Source organism: Myotis davidii, unplaced genomic scaffold, assembly GCF_000327345.1.
Source record: "Myotis davidii unplaced genomic scaffold, ASM32734v1 scaffold173, whole genome shotgun sequence".
Lineage (NCBI taxonomy): Eukaryota > Metazoa > Chordata > Mammalia > Chiroptera > Vespertilionidae > Myotis > Myotis davidii.
Window position 1 is genome coordinate 1,850,880 of NW_006286303.1, and position 20,372 is coordinate 1,871,251.

General features: G+C 42.3%; 1 protein-coding gene across 4 annotated transcripts in view; it reads right to left on the reverse strand.

Annotated features, from left to right (window-relative positions):
- KIT (KIT proto-oncogene receptor tyrosine kinase) overlaps positions 1-20,372 on the reverse strand; it is an 83,830-nt gene that overhangs the window by 37,805 nt on the left and 25,653 nt on the right. For all 4 annotated transcript variants that reach the window (XM_006757805.2, XM_006757803.2, XM_006757804.2 and 1 more), the window contains exons 2-4: positions 6,705-6,974; positions 3,954-4,235; positions 2,741-2,877 (exon numbers count right to left, since the gene is read on the reverse strand). In XM_006757805.2, coding sequence (XP_006757868.1) covers positions 2,741-2,877; positions 3,954-4,235; positions 6,705-6,974 — 689 coding nt within the window. The remainder of the gene's footprint in view (positions 1-2,740; positions 2,878-3,953; positions 4,236-6,704; positions 6,975-20,372) is intronic.

Below are 20,372 nucleotides of genomic sequence, written 5' to 3' on the forward strand. Positions count from 1 at the left end.
ATGTTGAAGCCAATATGAAAAAAATAATGTAAAATAGCCCATTAGTAATTTTATGTTAATAACATGATAAAAATATTTTCAATATATTGGGTCTAATAAAATATATTATTAAAATCATTCATTTTACCTTTTTACTCTTTGTCATGTGCCTCCTAGAAAATTGAAAATTACACCGGAGGCTCCCATTGTATTTCCATGGCACAGCACTACTATATACAATGTGGCGTTATACCTATTTCTGTTTCTCATATTAGGGTAGTTCTGGAGAGTTTTTTACATTAAAATAAGCACACATAAATGCTGGCTGTCAACGCTGAATGTTTTGAGTGAAAAGAAAAGAAACCTTTTTGTTAACTAATTGTGAGATCCTGGACAAGTCAAGAATAGCACCAGTCCTTTGTTTCTAAAAGGGACCGAGGGAACAAGGGTTTTTAAAGGCCTCTCCAGTTAGGAGCACTGTGTAGATTTAAAAATACTCCCTTCTAAGAGATTCTTCTGCTAATTAATTGGCAGACATCTGCCACTTCACTGCGTAAGATCAGTTGTTAAGGAAATGCAATAGCAAGGTGAAGTGACATTTTCTCTAACCTTTCCCAGTCCATCATGTCACAGTCTTCTCCTCTGCAAAGGCAGAGTGACAATGGGCAGATAATATACCATGTTCCAGATTTCAGGTATCTTCCTGTAGTTCTTACAAGAGCCCAAGAGTCTGCCCTTGGGAGCTACAGAGGGACACTGAGCGTGTGAGTGCCAGGAGGAATGACTTGGACGTAAAAGATGCAATGTCAACACATGCCCAAAGGACGACCTTCGACAGTATCCATAATTGTGGGTACTGTCGAAGATCATCATCAAAAGCAAGTAAAAACACAAGGATTTACAAGCATTAGAAAAGCTAACCAAGATTTACAAGTGCTGAATACACTTCAGAGTCTCTCACATTTTAAAACAAAACAACTGCGAAAACTCTAAAACGGTTTACCCTAAATTTCATTGCAAGCTAAACGTACTCTAAATGGTTAATCAAATACTATAGATTTTAAAGAAAATTTGATAGTGCCAACCGTGCTAAGTATTCCAAATTAAGCCGAAGGATATCAATAAAAGATTCATAGATGAACCTTGGCACAGAGCCATGAGCCCCATCTGCAAGTCACACATTACATATTGCTTGCACGTGATTTGGTTTTCCTTAACCCTTGGAGGTGCGCACACTGGGATTTCCCCAAAGAGCTCCCAACACTGAAGGCTTATCTACCAGTGCCAGTGGATTAATTGGGAATGGCATGCAGGGCCTCTGGGAAAAATGGTTCAGAGCAAAACTGCCTGGGGCGATTTAATTTCTCCTCTCAAAAAGGCTAATTTTCAAGTTATGTTGAAGCTCAAATACACACGCAGTCTAAACTGTTCTCTCATCTGAAATCAAGAATTATAAAAAGCCAATTAATATAGGATTGTGTTCAGGAAGGTTAGTCAAAAGTCCATACATAAGCTATTGTTTTTATTAAATTACATGATATGGAAACTAAAAGTTATTTCTCTGAGCCATTGGTTTGAAAGAACAAGTCCACAGGACAATCCATTCTTCTAGTCCATGGCAGGCTTCATTTAGCAAGGTCCCATCCATCACAGGTCCACATGAATACCATCATGATGCTTTGCATTATGCTAATCACCATGGTTACTTGTTTAGCAAAGAATTCTTTTAAAAGGCATAAAATTGCCATTGTTGAACACAGGGCATGATGAGGAAGAAGAGAAACAGGAGAAACATATAGCCTTTCTTTTTTCCAATATGATGCATACATGGGTACTGGGGGGGTGGGGGGGAATCACTGTGACAACTACCTACCTAGATGGCCAAGATTATTCAAACAAAAATTACTGAAAATTCATTCAATGAAAACTGTAAACAAAATATTAGGGAAATTAGACATTTTAAAGACCCTGCTATTAATAGGAGTATTTAGAGAGGGGGAAAAAACTTCAAATATAACTGGCTAAAATTTATTTTAAGTTATACCTAACATAGTAATCTGACATATAGTAGACATTCAATATGCATTTGTTAAATGAATGAGAACTTAAACCTGTCCAAATGTTTCAGATTAAAGATAACCATTTTATTAATAGCAACTAAAACAAATAGAAAACCATTAGCAACTTGATCTCAGGTAACCAGCCTCCAAGGAGGAAATCAGAGCCATACAAAAAGAAACCCATCTCTCAAATGGATGAGCCACTTTGCGAGGGAGAGAAGAGCTTCCTGGTAAATATCTGAGACAAATTATTCTTTTTAAATATGGAAGGGGAAAAAACTGGCAACTCTTCCCAATGTTTTAAATAATCAGGCGTGAAGAGTATCAATCACAGCCTTGAAAATCAAGGTATTTATGCAGTTAACCATTAGTTTTGTGTGTTTTTTACTTTCCCTAACTAAAGTTATTCAAAGAAACAGCATGAAGCAATAACATAATCCTGAAGTTATCTTGTAGATGATCTAAAACAAATGTACAAAATGACATGTACTTTTTACCAATAATAAATGCACACAGCCACATATGGTGTTATGAAAGGGGAAGATATGCATCTGCACACACTCCAGACAGTCCCCGCCTCAGACAGACACACCAGCTGAGCCATCCCCCAGGACAATTAATAGACTTTAAAAAAAAACGTGAATATCTCCCACATGCAGAGAATGATATATTGAGAAAAATGAAGGAAGCAATTCACTCACCTGGCTGTTTTCCTTTATCCACATTGAGTCGACAGAACTAGACACATCCTTTATGGAGCAGATCACTGTGAATTCCTCCCCTTCCCTAAGAAGATAGCTTGATTTGGACACTGTCACAACTGGTACAGCTCTGATGGCTAAAATGAAAAGAGACGTGACCCTCAAATAATGTGTCCTATCAGAGCATGGCATTTTTACTTACCATTTTTCCTCAAATGCACACAGCTTCTTTTGGCATCTTTGAAGTAAAAATATGAAGTATGGTGCTAACTGATCTGTATTACTTGCATATCTAAAGGAATCAACAATGTAACCATGCATCATCCTTCATTTATATTGAGTGGGAAAAACAGAAGTGTCTACTCTGAGATCATACTGCTCCTGGTCAATGTTATTTCGAAACAGGTAGAAGCCCCGGCGAGATGACACAGCTTTCTCATCTTCATCTCACACAACCCTGATGTTTCATGAGGATGTGACCTACAACTAATTATATGCTTCTAACCAAACAGGCATCTTTCCCACGTGTTGTAAAAATAGTATCTTGCTTGTTTGTGAAAATCCCAGGTCTTAAATAATCAAATTTTCCCTTAATCCCACAGTGAGTATACTTTTTCAAAAGCCTTAATAAAAACTATTCAGTAGCTGATTGCCAACTGGTGTTGAGTAAGATGGCCTCTGAAATACAAAAATCTAGATACCTACCTGCAACCAAAATAATGTCACAATGAGAATGAGGTCCATAGTTAGTTGGTACTTTCCTCCTCGGATTAGGAATAGTTTGAGAATGCATTAACGTTAAATAGCTGAGGAGAAAGCTGGCCCATATATCAACAGTAAAGAAGGGAGTGAAAAATGTGTACGCTAATCTTTTCAAACAGTGTAACTAAAGCTTCCCAGTGGGTTTCTCCTGGAAAGAACACTTCACGCAATTTTGAAATTGGAATGTCCTAAAATCAATAGGTTTTATGACTGTCCCCAGTATGGTCTAAATGCCAATCTCTGGGAGACACACCCAGCTGGAGGCAGTCATGGGCTGGTCCCCTAGGGAATAAAGAATTCACATGCCGCTGACATTATTTCAGGTTGGGGGAATTAAAGAGCCAGCTGCCCGACTGACTATGCTAAGATGGACCACGGAGAAGAGAGAAGTCCTCTTTCGATATCAACGGGTGCTCCGGCTCCCAGAAGGAAGTCATCAAAGGGCCCGTACCTGCCCTCACTTTCAGGGTGAATTTCTTCGACAGCACTGACTTGCCCTTCCTGTCCGCAGAGCAGTGCAAGCAGAGCCGGTGGTACTCGCGCTTAACGTTTCTGATGGTGATGCCAGCCTTGGGATCAGCGACGAACGTCAAGTCCTTGGGAAGAGGTTTCCCCTCGCAGCCCGTGAGGGAGTAATTGGTCACGTCTGGGTCAGTCAGAGGGCAGCGGACCAGCGTGTCATTGCCTTCTTTCCCATACAGGGACAGGCCCATCAGGAAAAGCTTTGCAGGATCTGTGACATATAAAAAAATCAGTGAATCTGGTCACAGGCACTGAAAAACACTTTTCAAAGATCGAAAACATTACCTTTCCTAACAACCGTTCCCAGTGGATCAAAGGCTGATGAATTTTTTTCTTTGCAGGCAAAAGTAGGATTTACCCAAATAACACTAACAAGTAAGAGTTAATGTTTATTAAACACTTTCCATGTGTAGGGCACTAAGCTTGGACCATTACACACCATGTATTTCATTTAATTCTCAAAATACCCCTACGTAATGGGCACTATCATTATCCCCCTTTTATAGATGAAGAAACTGAAGGCTCAAAAAAGTGATTCTCCTAAAATGTTGTGGCCTGGAAATGGCTGGGCAGAAGTCAAACCCAGCTCTGACTGAGACCAAAATGTGTGCACTCGTATTTTATCATAACCATCACTCTAGAAGGTGTCCTTCCTCTAACTCCTCTGGCAGGGCCCTTTCCAGAGTTCCCAGTCTCCAGGATCTTTTGGCTTCTGAATAGAAGCTAGAAAACTATCAGCTGACCACCCCAGTACAAATAACATGGGGGCCTCACTCTATTCAAACTCCTTAAAAGTTAAGTATAACTTTTGGAAATAAAATAATTTCAAACACACAAGGGAAGTTTATGAGTTTCAGGAATACTGTAGCAACTACTTTATTGTCTAAATCAGAACCCTTATGAGTGAAAGGGGGTTGGATGGACTGGGAAAGCCTCAGGCAGACTGGGACCCCATATAAGCACAGACAAACCTCATTCTGTATCCACCATATGCTGCCACCGTTACAGATAATATAGATACACAGTCGGGCCAACAGATTTGTGTTTTATTATCTTTCCAATCTGGAAATCAGATGGTCCACAAAAATCAATTTACCATAACTGAAATATACGTCTTACCATTTAATTTTGACCAATTTTGAAACAGAGATTTCTAAGATGAATTATGTAGCTCTCAGCCTTTCACTTATTTTGTGAATGAATTACTTCATGGTGGGTGAACGATGGCCGAAGGCCAGAGTTGGTCATTTTTCCATCTACTCTTTCTCAGCTGCTTGAGTCTGGCCCTGACAACAATGCCCCGATTTTCTGCCTTGCTGTAACCTCGATTATGTAAGTATCCAAACTTCTTAAGTCAGTAATAATTAAGTCTAGTTCTAAGTTATGGAGGACAACTTCCCCTGTACAGAAAATTGGTGAGTTCTGTGAGACTGATTTGACTAATTCAGCAGTTTTCCCCTTTTAGTCAGTTGTCTACCCATCCTATTAATAAGCACAATGCTTATTACCACCTGGAAAACACAGAGAACCTCTGTCAAAGAAAAGGGCACAGGTTGGCTCAACAGCTATGGAGCTGTGTCCAGAGGCCGAGCTGTGGCCTATCAATGTGGACTCCTTTCAGCCATCCAACTAGGAAAGACAACATACAAACTAAGGGGAGGTAGAGTAAATTTCATGGCACCCTTTATGGCGACCATGTGAGTCATCTTATTTAAAACCCTGAAAAAGCTAGAATGTGCACGATTCTGTCTCCCTAATGACAATTAGGTAAAGAAGACAGAGTAGGTGATCTTATTAAATGTTGCAGGGAGGAACCGAGACTCTTGAGGTTGCTCAGGTTTATGATTTGGGATAAATGTATTCATTATTCTTCCACAATATCATGGATGAGGCCTCCTCCTCAGGCCTGTTTCAATGATAGCCCCACTCCAGGTACAGCCCAGGACTAGAAGTGGGCCTGTATGTCTCTTTATAACCTGGCTGTCTCTCTTAAGCTTCAAGTGCTGCAGTTTTTACATCAACACAAAAAGGTACTCACCTCCCACCCCCACCCCCACTCCCGCGAACCTCCTCTTGACAAAGACACACAGCTGATCACTGACTTCATCACAGGAAATGAGTTACAGAAAACCCATGAACATATTTTTCTTTTGTTTCTAAGAGGTCACCATTTTTCAAATGAATCAACTGACATCTATTAAGAACCGAGGAAGGACATGGGGTGCTGTGCTGACTGAGTTATTTTTCTGAGTCTATCCCTTAAAAGTGGGTCAGTTCTCTTCAAGTGTTGGTCTTGTGGAGGCCTTTGGAGACCTTTAGTTCCCTGAAGCGTTTTTTTACTAAGTGGGAGTATCTGAGATCTCAAGGCATTAAAATGCAGCCTTCCCAGAGGGCCTAATTTATTCTCAGGGTTTACCCAGAGCACCAGGACAAACGGGCTGACCATACTGTAATCTCATTAGGAAGAGTGTCACCGCCTTGCAGGCCTCCAGCTGGAATCATATCCAAAGCCATTAGGTATCAAAAGATGGAGAAACTAGCAAAGAAACATTTGGTTTAGGCTTCCTCAATCCAGCCAGCAATGTTTTACCCACAGCTTAGTCATCGATATGTCATCCATAATTAAGAACAGGATATTCAGTTCTCTGAAGCACAGCATCAAAGAAAGCTGAGCATTTACCTCTAACGAACACATAAATGGAACTGCTTAAGCCGTCCTCGTTGGTGCAGGTGTAATTGCCTGTATTGGTGGCCTCTGCTTTCTCCGTGATCCATTCATGGTGTGTTTTCTCACTCAGCTGACCCAGGGTCTCAAAAGTCCATTTGACAAATCCTGAATTGGTGCAGAGCAGCCTAATCTCGTCGCCAACACTGACTATTAACTCTGATTTTGCTGGCTGGATGGATGGTGCAGACAGTCCCCCTGGACTCACAGATGGTTGAGAAGAGCCTGCCAAGAAAAATGGGAATTGTGTTATGATTTTTTTTCCTTGGCGAAATAAAGCATCTCTTCCAATATTGATTTTCATCTTCTGTGTACAATAAAAATAGGACAAAGCTGCCCTGCTATTTATAGTCAGAAAGAGTTCTGTTTAAAGTTTAAGTTCCTCCAGAAAATTAAGTTATTTTCTGCAACCCTCAATTAATCCTGAGGTAACAGTTGGTGTTACAAGCCAAGGCTTGCTGGATGCCAAGGCCTTCTCTGGGTCAAACATACAGCTGGGTCAAGTTTCCTTTCTGAATATGGGCCACTGCGATGGTGCTATCACTCAGATGCCCACCCGGCTTAAAAACAACAAAAAACAAAATCCCACACTGTAAAAAAGCAACCATTGGCCTGTCACTCTTTTTGGCAAAATGCACATGACCATGACATAGCTTGGCTTTTTCTTAAAGCTTTGTGAATTCAGTTATTTCTATGTAGTTCTCCTTATATGGTGATAGTCATCAAAAGGAGAACTGTTTATGAGTTTCAAACAATAAGACAGAAAATAAAAATGCCATTTTAAAGATCAGACCACGAGATAGTTCATGGCAAATGTTGGGTTGCAGGATAATCAACCTAATGTCTAGATAGGTTTCTTTGGTAGGAAAGTAGTTTAAAGATGGAAACTTCAGACTCTGAACATGAAGCCTGAACCTTAGAAAATTCACAGCAGCCGATTCACTCATCCATTCATGCACCTGTTGCATAAATGCAAACATCTGTTCATTAATTGTGCTCTCATGATCTGCAGAAGCACCGTGCCAGGTGCTGGGACAAAGTCCATGGAAGTGGTCCCTACAGGTGGGCCTAACTCCAGAGCTTCAACACACTGCTCCAGTGTCAGAATAAGTGAAACATAGCTACAAGCTGAAGAAAAAGTAAGAAATGGGCTGGACCTTGACAATACCAAGAGGAGGCAGAAGAGAACACAGTGGAGACCATGTGAGGTAAGACTAAGCAGGCTAAGTAGGATGGAACCAGATCATCCAGAGCATTGGACATCTGGTATACATACGTGGAATGTACCTCAGAGACCATGTAGAGTCCCCACACGTTTTTCAGCAGATAAATGAGATACCAACATCACCTCGATTCAAGGAGATCGGTGAAAAGCTCTGGTCCTCAGGGAGGCAAAAGCGATAAAGACCTACATTAAGGATATGAGACTCAAAAGGAAGATGAAATATACTGTCAGAGGAGAACACATTCATGGTTCTAGGTCAGTGATGGCGAACCTTTTGAGCTCAGCCTGTCAGCATTTTGAAAAGCCCTAATTTAACTCTGGTGCCGTGTCACCTATAGAAATTTTTTGATATGTGCAACCATAGTAAAACAAAGACTTATATTTTTGATATTTATTTTATATATTTAAATGCCATTTAACAAAGAAAAATCAACCAAAAAAATGAGTTCGCGTGTCACCTCTGACATGCGTGTCATAGGTTCACCATCACTGTTCTAGGTTATAGTGCAATTAAAGCACAAAAGGTTGAATCATGGGTGACCTGGATGAGGAAGAGAGAAGAAAAGGCCCATGGGCGTGGTGGGCTAGGCAAGAGAAAATCAGAACACCCTGGGGGCGGGGGAGGGCTTTCATCACTTCTGCAGGTTCTTGGAGGAAATGGCTCACGTGCAGAGTATGTGTGTCCCCTCCACACACATACAAGGGTGGAGACAAGAACAGACCAGAGCTCTGAAGGAGGAGTTAAAGCCGTCCAAGTCCAAGGTGGAGAAAGGGGCTGGAGGGAGGCAAAGGCAGCAAGAGAAAGCCATACCAGGAAACCCTCTGCAAGTTCAGGATGGCTGGGGCAGGGAGATGGAGACACAGTGAGAAAGGGACTGGGACAGGAGAGGCAGGAGACCTGTTCCCAGGTGCTACCCGGGCAGTAGACTTCTCACTCGACGACTTGAAATTCAGGTGGTGGAAGCAGAGCAATAATGTGTAAAGTTAAAAGACCGGGGCCAGATAATCAAGGAAAAGTGTTTGTGGAACAAAGAGAAACACACTAAGTACCAATCTTAGAGAGCGCTTCCAGCTAAGAGGGTGTAGAAGAGTCAAGAGAGACCAAAAAAAAGACCACCAGAAAGAAAGGGGAAAGCTAAAGATGCAAGGAAGGCAACAGATAAGAGGTTTCATAGAAAAGGTGGGTCTAGGACAGATGCTAAACAAGATCAAAGGGAACGAACATGAACAAAAGTCCCTAAATTTGGTTAGATGAGACCACAGGAAATCCAAGAGTACAATTTCAGTTGAGTGGGAATTTGTTTGCTCCAAGGTTAAAGGCTGCAAGTACAGACCTCTCCTTGGAGAGCTACAGCAAGAGGAAGCAGAGAAGCAGGTCTGTAGTCAAAGGCTAAAACTGAAAGAACATCAAAGACCTGTTGACATTTGAAGGTAAAAAGTAAGATCCGTGAAGAGGGACAGACGGAATGTGCTCTAAAGAGCTGAAACTGTCCCCTGCAGGTGTCTACAGATGACCAGTCTCAAGTACAGTTTGTTATCCAGACAAATATTTCATTTGGGTGCTTTTCAACCATGAGGTCAAGCAAAGTACACCCCACATCAGAAGACACTCAGCAGCCTTGATTTGTAGAAGATAGCAATAAGGTCAATTATAGTAAAAAATGTTATTAAGCACCAACAACATGAGAAGTGCTATAGACTGTGTCAGAGGGAGAACACATTCATGGTTCTAGGTCAGGGGTGGGCAACCCCTGGCACGCGTGCCGAACAGGGCACACCAGTAACTTTTGCTGGCACGCGAAACCCTCTCTTATAATCTTCCATTTACAATTTTTTTCTTACTATCGACTTTTTTATTTTTCGGATAAATTCAGTGTAGGTGCATCTTAGATAAATAAATAATTTTACATAAGAAGTTATCTTAAAAACCACAGACATGGATTGACGACAGGGGAAGAGCAATTTCTATGCCTCTGCGTTAACTCTCCCTGCCTTCCTAGATCCGACCAGTGTTTTGGTTTCATCCACATACGCTTGTGAATCTTTGTTCTCAGTGATGAATTTTGTTAAGTCTCGCAATAGGAGTAGCCTGACGGATGAAAGCAGTAGCTCGTGCATATCTCTGAAGGTCACGAAATATAAACCTGATGTAAAATCTCTGTCATCAGTGATGCAGCAGCAAAAGTCCCACTGATAATATCAAACGGAGTCATAAAGTTTTCTGTCGGACTATCAGTGTACATGTATACATGAAAAGATAAATGTATTTTTCATCATCATGTACTGTATTTTTGTCACTCGAATGAATTTTATTATTTCTTCAAGGTTCTTCACATACGTACATGTTAAGAGATATCAAGTAGGCGTAACATGTTCTCAAAAAATTAGGGGTGGCACGCAGAAGAATTTTGAGTCAGAGATTTTGCTGGTTTTGGCATGCACTCACAAAAAGGTTGCCCACCCCTGTTCTAGGTCCTAGTACAATTAAAAATACAAAAGATTGAGTCATGGGTGACCTGGGTGAAGGAGAGAGAAGTAAAGGTCCCTGGGTGTGGTGGGCTAGGCAAGAGAAAAACAGAACACCCTGGGGGCTGGGGAGGGCTTTTATCACTTCTACAGGTTCTTGGAGGAAATGGCTCGTGTGCAGAGTATGTGTCCCCTCCACACACATACAAGGCTGGAGACAAGAACGGACCGAAGCCCAGTAGGCTCAACATCTAAATGGAACTGTCAGAATATGGAAATGAAGTGATTGGGATTATTTTCAAAGTCATCCAGAGTATTAAATAATGAAAACAGGCACAGCCATAAATAGAGACACTTTCATTTCAATTATTTACCCCCCTTAAAATAAGAGTAGTTCCAAGTGATTATGAATGACATTGACAGTAAGTCCAATCCAATAATTACTACAGAATTTATATCCCAAATATGTCAACCAATTCAATTTTCTCATGATTGAATCTTGAGGACATATGTAGATATTGCAATCCAGGCAAATACATATGGCTGCCTTCTGGGGACCTACCATGCCAATATAGGCAAGGCCTAGCTGGGTGACTTAAGGTAGGTCACTCAACATCTCTGTGTCCAAGTTTCCGCATCTGAAAAATGATGATAAAAATACCTTCATCTCCTGGGAATTACTATGGAGCCAAAAGCAGTAAATACATGCAAGGATCTTGACACAAGACTGAGCAGTTTTTAGTAAGTGCTAGCTGTTATAGAGAAGCAGTAAAGCATACTAGGTAAGAGCTTGGCTCTTGAATCAAGACTGTCTAGATTTGCATCCTGGCTCTGCCACTAAGTATGTAGTACTTGGGCAAGTTACTAATCAATTCTACCTGTTTCCTCATCTGTAAAGTAGGGGCAGTAATTGCACCTATTTCATACGGCTATTATGTAAAGCACCCAGAGCTGTGTTTGGGCACATAGAAAACACATGATTAATATTTGGCACAATTATTCTGAAAACAGAACCTCTTAATATCCCTCCAATCAGTACTGACTTACTCACTTCCTATGGATGTGCACGGTTCCATCATTTCCCAAATGGATTCCTGCCTGACTCCCACCTTCCGTGGCAGCAAATCCCAGCAAGCTTTCCTTTGAAATGTCTACCACACATCCTTTCTACCCCTGCTGCCCCACCCCATATAGCCATTCATGGACCTCCTCACAGAGAGATAACATCCTCTCCTATAAGGTCTCCATGACTCCAGCCTCTTGCTTACCCCACCCCGAACTCATTCTATTTCATAACCCTGAGATCCACCAGTTAAAAACACCACCTTTTCAACAACCCCACCCCAAGTCTCAAAATCCCTACGAGACAGCAGCTAACACTGACATCAGGTACAGCTTACAAAGCACTTTCTTGAAATTCATTGCTAGCTGTTCCCTCTGGGTCCAACCTGCCTCTCTAATAAGACAGACCCTTAGGATGCTGGCTGTGGATTCTGCAAACATTCCTTATCCTTGGCATGCTCACTTCCCTGCCTGTGCCTGAGGAACTGCCTGCTCTACCAATTCACCTCCCTGTCATCTGGAATAGCCCAGTCCTCATGGGTGTTGTTCCCTCACCACTTCAGGTCATAATCACCTGTCCTCACTAAATCCCACCGCCATGTCCAGCCCTATCAACCACATGGTTTGCATTGATGCTCAACAGTTGTCTTTATCTACCTACTCCCAGGTCTTAGAGGCCTCAGAGTAAGAATTCAAAATTGTACTTTCCCTCTTTCACATAGTCATAAAAACACTCCCTGCAATCCCTGACATTTGGAAGACTGAGGGAGGTCAGGTTCCTAAACACCCAGCCCCTGTAACAGATGTCCACTGTCCAAGCCCCAAAAGAGGACAGAGATCAACTCTGCACCTTCACTGAGCAAAGGGACTGGATGAATTCATCCACCAATACTACCATGGATACCTGCAAAAAAAAGGAGCTTACAAATTTGAGCTCACTAGTTTATGCTTTATGCCTAGGGTTTTTAAAAATAAATTTTTTAAAATCATTACCACCATAAGCATTCATAGTTTTATTTTCCAAATAAATTATGTATAAGTTCAACCCTCAAACTCACACTATTTAAATGAAAATAGAGCTTATGTTAAAGAGGGGCTGTGGGTATTATTTATTCTCTTTTTTCCAAACTATCTTGAATATTGTTATAATGTTCTTACAATAAAAAAAAAAAAGACTATGGAGATTCATGTTAAAGGTGTATGTGTGTGTACACACAGACTTACCTTTCTATCTTCATTATATTTAAAATTCAATACCAATAAGGCATTCCAGCTGAGTTTTGAAATTGCTCTGAAATTACACATTTTGAAATGTGTCTGGTATACAGCAAGTTCTCAACAGATGTTTGTTAAACTGGGTTTTACCTACCTCAGGACTCTGCGTTAGAAAATGTACTTCCCTAATTATGTTTGGCTAAGGCTAATACTAAAAGTTGTTTTCTGTTCCCTAAACACATTAATTAATGAGCAAAACAAAACAAAACAACACCACCATTCTGGGGACCAGCTCTAGTCAATGACGGCTCTGAGCTAGGAACTCCAGGAACTATTCAGCAAGTACTTATTCAGGCACCTTCCTCAGTGCTGAACCTAGAAGACAGTCCTTGTACTCAAAGAGCAAAAACAAGGCAGGAAAGGGGTACTTGTGACCAGTCAACAATGCAAAATTTTAATAAGAGTTCAAGCTATAGGCCGACATACCCTCCAGAGCCTTTCGCAAGTATAAAATTCAACCATACCCAAAAGAATTGAAGGCATGAATGCCAACAAGTATTTGCACACCCATATTTATAGCAGTACTAGAGACCCAGTGCACAAAATTTGTGCACTGGTGGGGTCCTAACTCCCTCCATTTCCCCGGCTGGCCCCACCTCCTGGTCAAATTCCTAGAAGAACTCCTGGTCAAGGGAACAATTTACATACTATGCTTTTATTATATAGGATATTCACAATAACCAAAAGGTAGAAACAGCCCAAGTTCCACAGACAGATGAATGGATAAACTAAACAAGGTATATGCATACACCAGAATATTATTCAACCATAAAAAGGAATTAAAGTCTGACATATGCTACAACATGAATACACTTTGAAGACATTATGCTAAGTGAAATAAGTCAGACTCACAAGGACAAATATTGTATGATTCCACATATATGAAGTGGAATTTATATGTAGGCAAATGAACAGAAACAGAAAATAGAATCGAGATTACCAAGAGCTAGGAGTAGGGAGGCACAGAGAGTTTACAGGGTACAGAGTCTCTGTTGGGAATGACAAAAAAAGTTCTGGAAATGAATAGTGGTGACAGTTGCACAATACCATGAATGTACTTAATGGCACTGACTTGGAGACTTTAAATGGTACTTTTTAAAAAATATATTTTACTGATTTTTTACAGAGAGAAAGGGAGAAGGATAGAGAGTCAGAAACATCGATGAGAGAGAAACATTGACCAGCCGCCTCCTGCACACCTCCTACTGGGGATGTGCCTGCAACCAAGGTACATGCCCTTGACCGGAATCGAACCTGGGACCTTTCAGTCCGCAGGCTGATGCTCTATTCACTGAGCCAAACCGGTTTGGCAGTACTTTTTATATTATGGAGATTTTAGCATAATTTTTAAAAGCCAAAATTTTAAAATCCAACACTTTTTAAAATTCAAGGCCCACGTGAAGCCTCAAACTTTCTCAGCTATCTTGGCTCTTTCTCATTGGATCACTCTGCCTCCAGTATCAGCCTCTGTGAGCCCCTAACTTTGTTTTAAACCATCTCATGTAAAACTTTAATTTGTCATCATTTTTATTTGTTCCACGCAGTTCTGAGGGGGCTTGAATGGCATCTTCATTCCCATCTCTCTATCGCCTTCTACAAAGTCGCCATTTCTAGCAGGAGCTGTTAACCCGCTGAACTCAATAACCTAAGTTTTAAACCACACTGGCCACTACTGTCCAGGAAACTTTGAACGTTCAAGGCTATCAGGTTCTCTTTTTTACACTTTTGCTTTTCTACTCACACCATCTGAGTCATTGCGTTCTATTCTCAAACCTGTTTATGAAAGTTCGACTTGGCACTATATACTAGTATAAGTTAAGTACATGTTTTAAATATTGATGAAATATGAGTGTGTGCATTGGGGAGAGCTGTGAAGTCTCTGATAACTCAGAAACACTTTATAAGATGGCTCAACTGAAAAAAAAAAGACAACTGTCAATTAAATGTGAGTAAAACATTAGAGGATTATGGGAGGGCCTCCAATTCACAAATACGGAGAGCCTACCTTCCAACTGTTTCATAAGCACTGCCTTTATGGAAACTGAAATTAGAAACTGTAGGCCTTGCATTTTGGGTGTGGTGTATGGTGAGGACGGCAGCTCACAACTCCCATCAGTCAAAGCCAAACTCAGACAACCAAAACTCAAAGAAAAGGTTTTACTTCTCCATCAAAAGGAACACAGCCATTCATCTGTCTTAAGTGAAAATAAAATATTCAAGGTATGCCTGTGTTGTTGTTGTTTGTGATCTGTGGATTAAAAGACAAATTGATAGTCTAGCCTGGGCTTCTGACCATCGAAGGTTCTCTGACGTGTGTAAGTGGGAGCAACCTGCTTGAGCACGGGTGCTCCCCAGTCGCCTCCAGTAGGGGCTGGACCATGCCAACCACTACTGAAATCTAGAGTCTCAGCAGTTCCCCCCACAGTCTTCACACCCTTCACAAACTCCTAAAGCTGCAAAGACTGATTTACAACTGAGTTTAAAAGTAAGGAAGTCATTTCAAAACCTTTTGTCCTTGGGACACAAATATAAGGAATCAAGCAAAATAACGGTGGGGAGCAAAACCCACATAGAGAGGCCTCCTCTAGTTTTGGGGAAGTAGAGCAAGAACTGTGAGGCGGAGCTGTAAACTCCATTAGAGTTCAACTACTCTTTGGTTCATGTACTGTTTAACCACAATTTGTAATAAAAAAGCTAATGATTTGTATACCCTACTGTTTCTGACATACTTCTATATCCCCACAGGAATAAACTGGATAAAAAAGCAAGATGGAAGGATCCTAGTAACTGCCCACAACACCCATGAGGCTTTCAAACTGTAGATGATACTGGAAATAGAATAAAGCTGGGGGAAGCAGGATTATGAGCTCAGTGAACACTACTCAAGTCCTTAAAAATGCTCTTGCCCAGTGGCAGGGAGGTGCAAATCCACTCTGGATCACCCTCACACACTGCAGGAAGCCATGCTGTGGAGAACCCCAGATGGTCCCCACTCCCCCGTGGTACGGCCAGGCCACCACGGCCATGCAAGTTATCACTTCAACATGCATCTATTGCAGCAGTGAACTAGACACTGATGGGCAGCCTTGTGTAGAAGACAAATCCAATGCAAATGAAATAAAAACGCTGAAAGTTGATGAATATGTTCCCAGGACTCAAAGGGACAGCGATTATTCTGCCTGAAAGGACCATAAAAAGCTCCAGGGGAGAGGCTGTGAAAGCTGAGCCTGAAGACTTTGTGTTTGCGTGTGTCCTATTGGCAGGTATAATCAAGGTAGGGAGAGGCAAAGGCAAAGTTCTCAGTAGGTGTAAGTGATTCAGGAAAAGCAGGTACTATAAAGGACCGCCCCGCCCCCCAAAACAACAACAACAACAACAACAACACACACACACACACACACACAACTGTGAATTCCCCATAACCCAAAGCTAGGTCTGTATCCATCTCTAGTCTCCAATCCTCACACACCAGGAATACAGAGCATGCCCAGTAAGAGCTCCGTGAGGGAATGACTGCATCTAGGAAATGTGCAGTACAGGACAGGGGAAGATCCTCTGGGACATCATCTTACAGAGCACGCTTCTCTCATGTACGGTGTTCCTAACTCACTTTCTTAAAGGTCAGTTTCAGTCAGTGGCAAATAAGGTTAAACATTCTTGTATATTACATTATATAGCATAAAATAGAAAGTAAAATCAAATGCATTTTTGAAGGGGGTGGGGTGGGGGAGAAACCATGAGCTTTCAAAGAACTAGAACTACCTTACAGCCACATACTCTCAAACACACCACCCACCTTCCGCCTGCCTCCAGCCTTGAACACTGCCTCCGTGGTCAAGTTTGAGAACAGTGTGAATCTGGAGTCACCATTCTATGAATCGTGTGAATCTGGAGTCACCATTCTATTTCCAGAGGATTCTGGGTAAGAGAGAGTTCAGATGTATCTTTAATCTTGCAATACAGAGATTAAAGTTCTTATCTGGGTAGAACTCATTAAAATCTACTCAAATTTAGACAGGAGGTAAATAATAGGTATTTGACATGATTTCCTCACTGCATTTTAAGTCTCCCACTGCCATACTCCGGTGGTGGGGCCTGAAGAGAAGAATTCCCTGGTACAACACCGGAGAACCAAGATGGCGGCATAGGTTAACCCCGGAGGTGGCTGCCTTGAACAACCATTTCAAAAGTGAAACTAAAAGACGGAAGGGACATCATCCAGAACCACAGGAACGCTGGCTGAGTGGAAGTCCTACAACTAGGAGGAAAGAGTAACGCATACGGACACTCAGAGGAGGCGCAGTGCTGAAGTCAAATTCTGAGGTGCGGAGTGCGCGGAGCGGGCGGCGGCGCCGGTTGGCGTTTTCAATCGGGAGGGAGTCGCGGACTCTGAGCTCCAGATCCGGGCGAGTCGCTAGGGACCCAGACTCAAACGGGAGAAGAGGGACTGTCTGGCCTCGGTCAGAGCGAGTGCAGCTTTCTCTCCCAGGTTTGCAGCGGTTGCTGGGACTCAGAGAGGCAGAGCCCCCGGGACAGGACTGAGAGCGGCCATAACTGCTCTCTCTCTCCGGCCCGCCCTGTTGTTCCTGTGCGACCCGCCCCGCCCAAGCCCGGCACAGAGGCTTTTGCCCGATAGCCTCAGGCAAAGGCAAAGGCGAGATTAGCACCTCCCTAGAGGACAGTAGTTCTCTCACTGCAGACACAGCTGATTCTCACAGCCACTTGGCCTGTGCCAAATCCCCCCTGGTATTAGCTACAAAAATCAAGGCTTAACTAAAAGACTGCGCACAAAGACCACTAGGGGGGGCACCAAGAAAGCATAACAAAATGCGGAGACAAAGAAACAGGACAAAATTGTCAATGGAAGATATAGAGTTCAGAACCACACTTTTAAGGTCTCTCAAGAACTGTCTAGAAGCTGCCGATAAACTTAGTAAGGCCTTCGAAAAGACTGGTGAGACTGCCCATAAATGTAGTGAGATCCTCAAGAAATCTAATGAGACCCTCGATGTTGTGAAAAAGAACCAACTAGAAATTAAGCATACACTGACTGAAATAAAGAATATTATACAGACACCCAACAGCAGACCAGAGGAGCATAAGAATCAAGTCAAAAATTCAAGATGCGAAGAAGCAAAAAACACTCAACTGGAAAAGCAAAATGAAAAAGAATGCGAAAATACGAAGATAGTGTAAGGAGCCTCTGGGACACCTTCAAGTGTACCAACATCAGAATTATAGGGGTGCCAGAAGATGACAGAGAGCAAGATATTGAAAACATATTTGAAGAAATAATGACAGAAAACTTCCCCCACCTGGTGAAAGAAATGGACTTACAGGTCCAAGAAGCGCAGAGAACTCCAAACAAAAGGAATCCAAAGAGGACCACACCAAGACACATCATCATTAAAATGCCAAGAGCAAAAGACAAAGAGAGAATCTTAAAAGCAGCAAGAGAAAGAAACTCAGTTTCCTACAAGGGAATACCCATACGACTGTCAGCTGATTTCTCAACAGAAACTTTGCAGGCCAGAAGGGAATGGCAAGAAATATTCAAAGTGATGAATACCAAGAACCTACAACCAAGATTACTTTATCCAGCAAAGCTATCATTCAGAAGTGAAGGCCAGATAAAGAGCTTCACAGATAAGGAAAAGCTAAAGGAGTTCATCACCACCAAACCAGTATTATATGAAATGCTGAAAGGTATCCTGTAAGAAGAGGAAGAGGAAGAAAAAGGTAAAGATACAAATTATGAACAACAAATATGCATCTATCAACAAGTGAATCTAAGAATCAAGTGAATAAATAATCTGATGAACAGAATGTACTGGTGATTATAATAGAATCAGGGACATAGAAAGGGAATGGACTGACTATTCTTGTGGGGGAAAGGGGTGTGGGAGATGCGGGAAGAGACTGGACAAAAATCGTGCACCTATGGATGAGGACAGTGGGTGGGGAGTGAGGGCAGGGGTGGGGTGGGAACTGGGAGGAGGGGAATTATGGGGGGAAAAAAGAGGAACAAATGTAATAATCTGAACAATAAAGATTTAATTTAAAAAATAAAATAAAATAAAAGTTAAATGTAAAAAAAAAGAATTCCCTGGTACAACACCGATTTGAAGTTAGTGTTTTAAAAAGAAAGAAATGTTCTAACTGCATGCCAGGCCTCATAAGGATATTAGGTACAGATATTTAATGATCATGCAAAATCCATTTCAATATTTGAGACAGTTTACAGTTTCAAGCAATATACCATTGTAAATGATCTGCCATTTGAAAGTTGGTTTAAAAAAAAAAAATCACAAAATAACAAAGACTTCACCACAGAAAAGTATTTGAAAAAGCAGCTCCTTAAGCACATTGCGGTGTTGGTGTAAAGATTATGAACTAATTGACAGAAGTGAAGGGAAGGACAGAGAAATAAAAGCTGGAGCATTAGTCATTAGTGGCAGAGAGAGATGGCTCGGTAACAAAGCAAGCACTTCTGAAAGGGTTTTCATTGATGACATGGTAATCGAGCTCCGACCATTTGGCCTGGGTGGAGCTGGGACCAGGAATACAGAGCTGGGACTCCCAGCCCAGCAGGGGAGACCGTGGCACAGATAATGATCACACAATGAAGCTGAGGCGGTGGGCAGGAAGAGGGTTCAGAAAAGCATTCCTAGAGCTCAAAGTAGAAAAATGGTGTGACCTGGCCAAGCCTGGGGCAGAGGCAGAGAAAGGTCTGTTGGATGGGAGGACCACGAGAGCTAATAACACAGCACTCTAAGGTCCCAGCATCCCTCAGAATTGAGACAGCACAGAGGTGTGAGGCCAGGAGGCACTAAGGGCAGGACCACAGTGGCACCTCCTCTGTCATGTAAGCGGGTGAACCTGTCTGATGGGGATCTACTGATGTATATTGTGGGGAGGCCCTCTGGAAACAGTGAAGGATAGATAGTACTGACAGGCTGAACTAGAGACAAGGACAGCTAGATCCAGACAAGAGCGAATGACAGCATAAGCCAGAGGTGTGGGGACCGAGAACAGAGATGGGTGTTTACTAGGTGAATGGGGGGCCTCAGGATGGGCTGGATCTGGGCAATGAAGAAGAAAGGAGGAGGAGGAGGAGGAAAGAGATCCTTGTTTTTTGCTTATGTGATGGGGAGATGAGTGCCAACAGATTGGAGGAGGAAAAACAAATGTAGAGACATGTGGACCAGCGGGTGGCAGCTGTAAGGTGCTAGAAGTTGCTAGGGCTCGGGGGAGAAGGCGGTACAAGGGAGGCCAGGACCGCAGACATACTCACAGGGGGTGGTAATGGGGGCTGTCCCTGAAGTCACTCAGGGAGGGAGTGAAGAATATGAGGGATAAAGGGGCAGAGAAGGAAAAGACACGGCCCAAGGTGGCTAGAGTAGGGTGGAGATGGCAATGAGAACCAGGAAAGTCCAGGCTAGATGGTGCAGAGGGCCTTTTACATGGACTGTGGAACCTCTGAAGACATGGCAGCAGGCAGGGGAGGGGAGCAGAAACGGACAGAGAACCAGCCCCCAAGTCTTAAGCACACAGGAGGGTTGTCACTAAGAGTAGTGAGGAGGGACAGTCAGGTA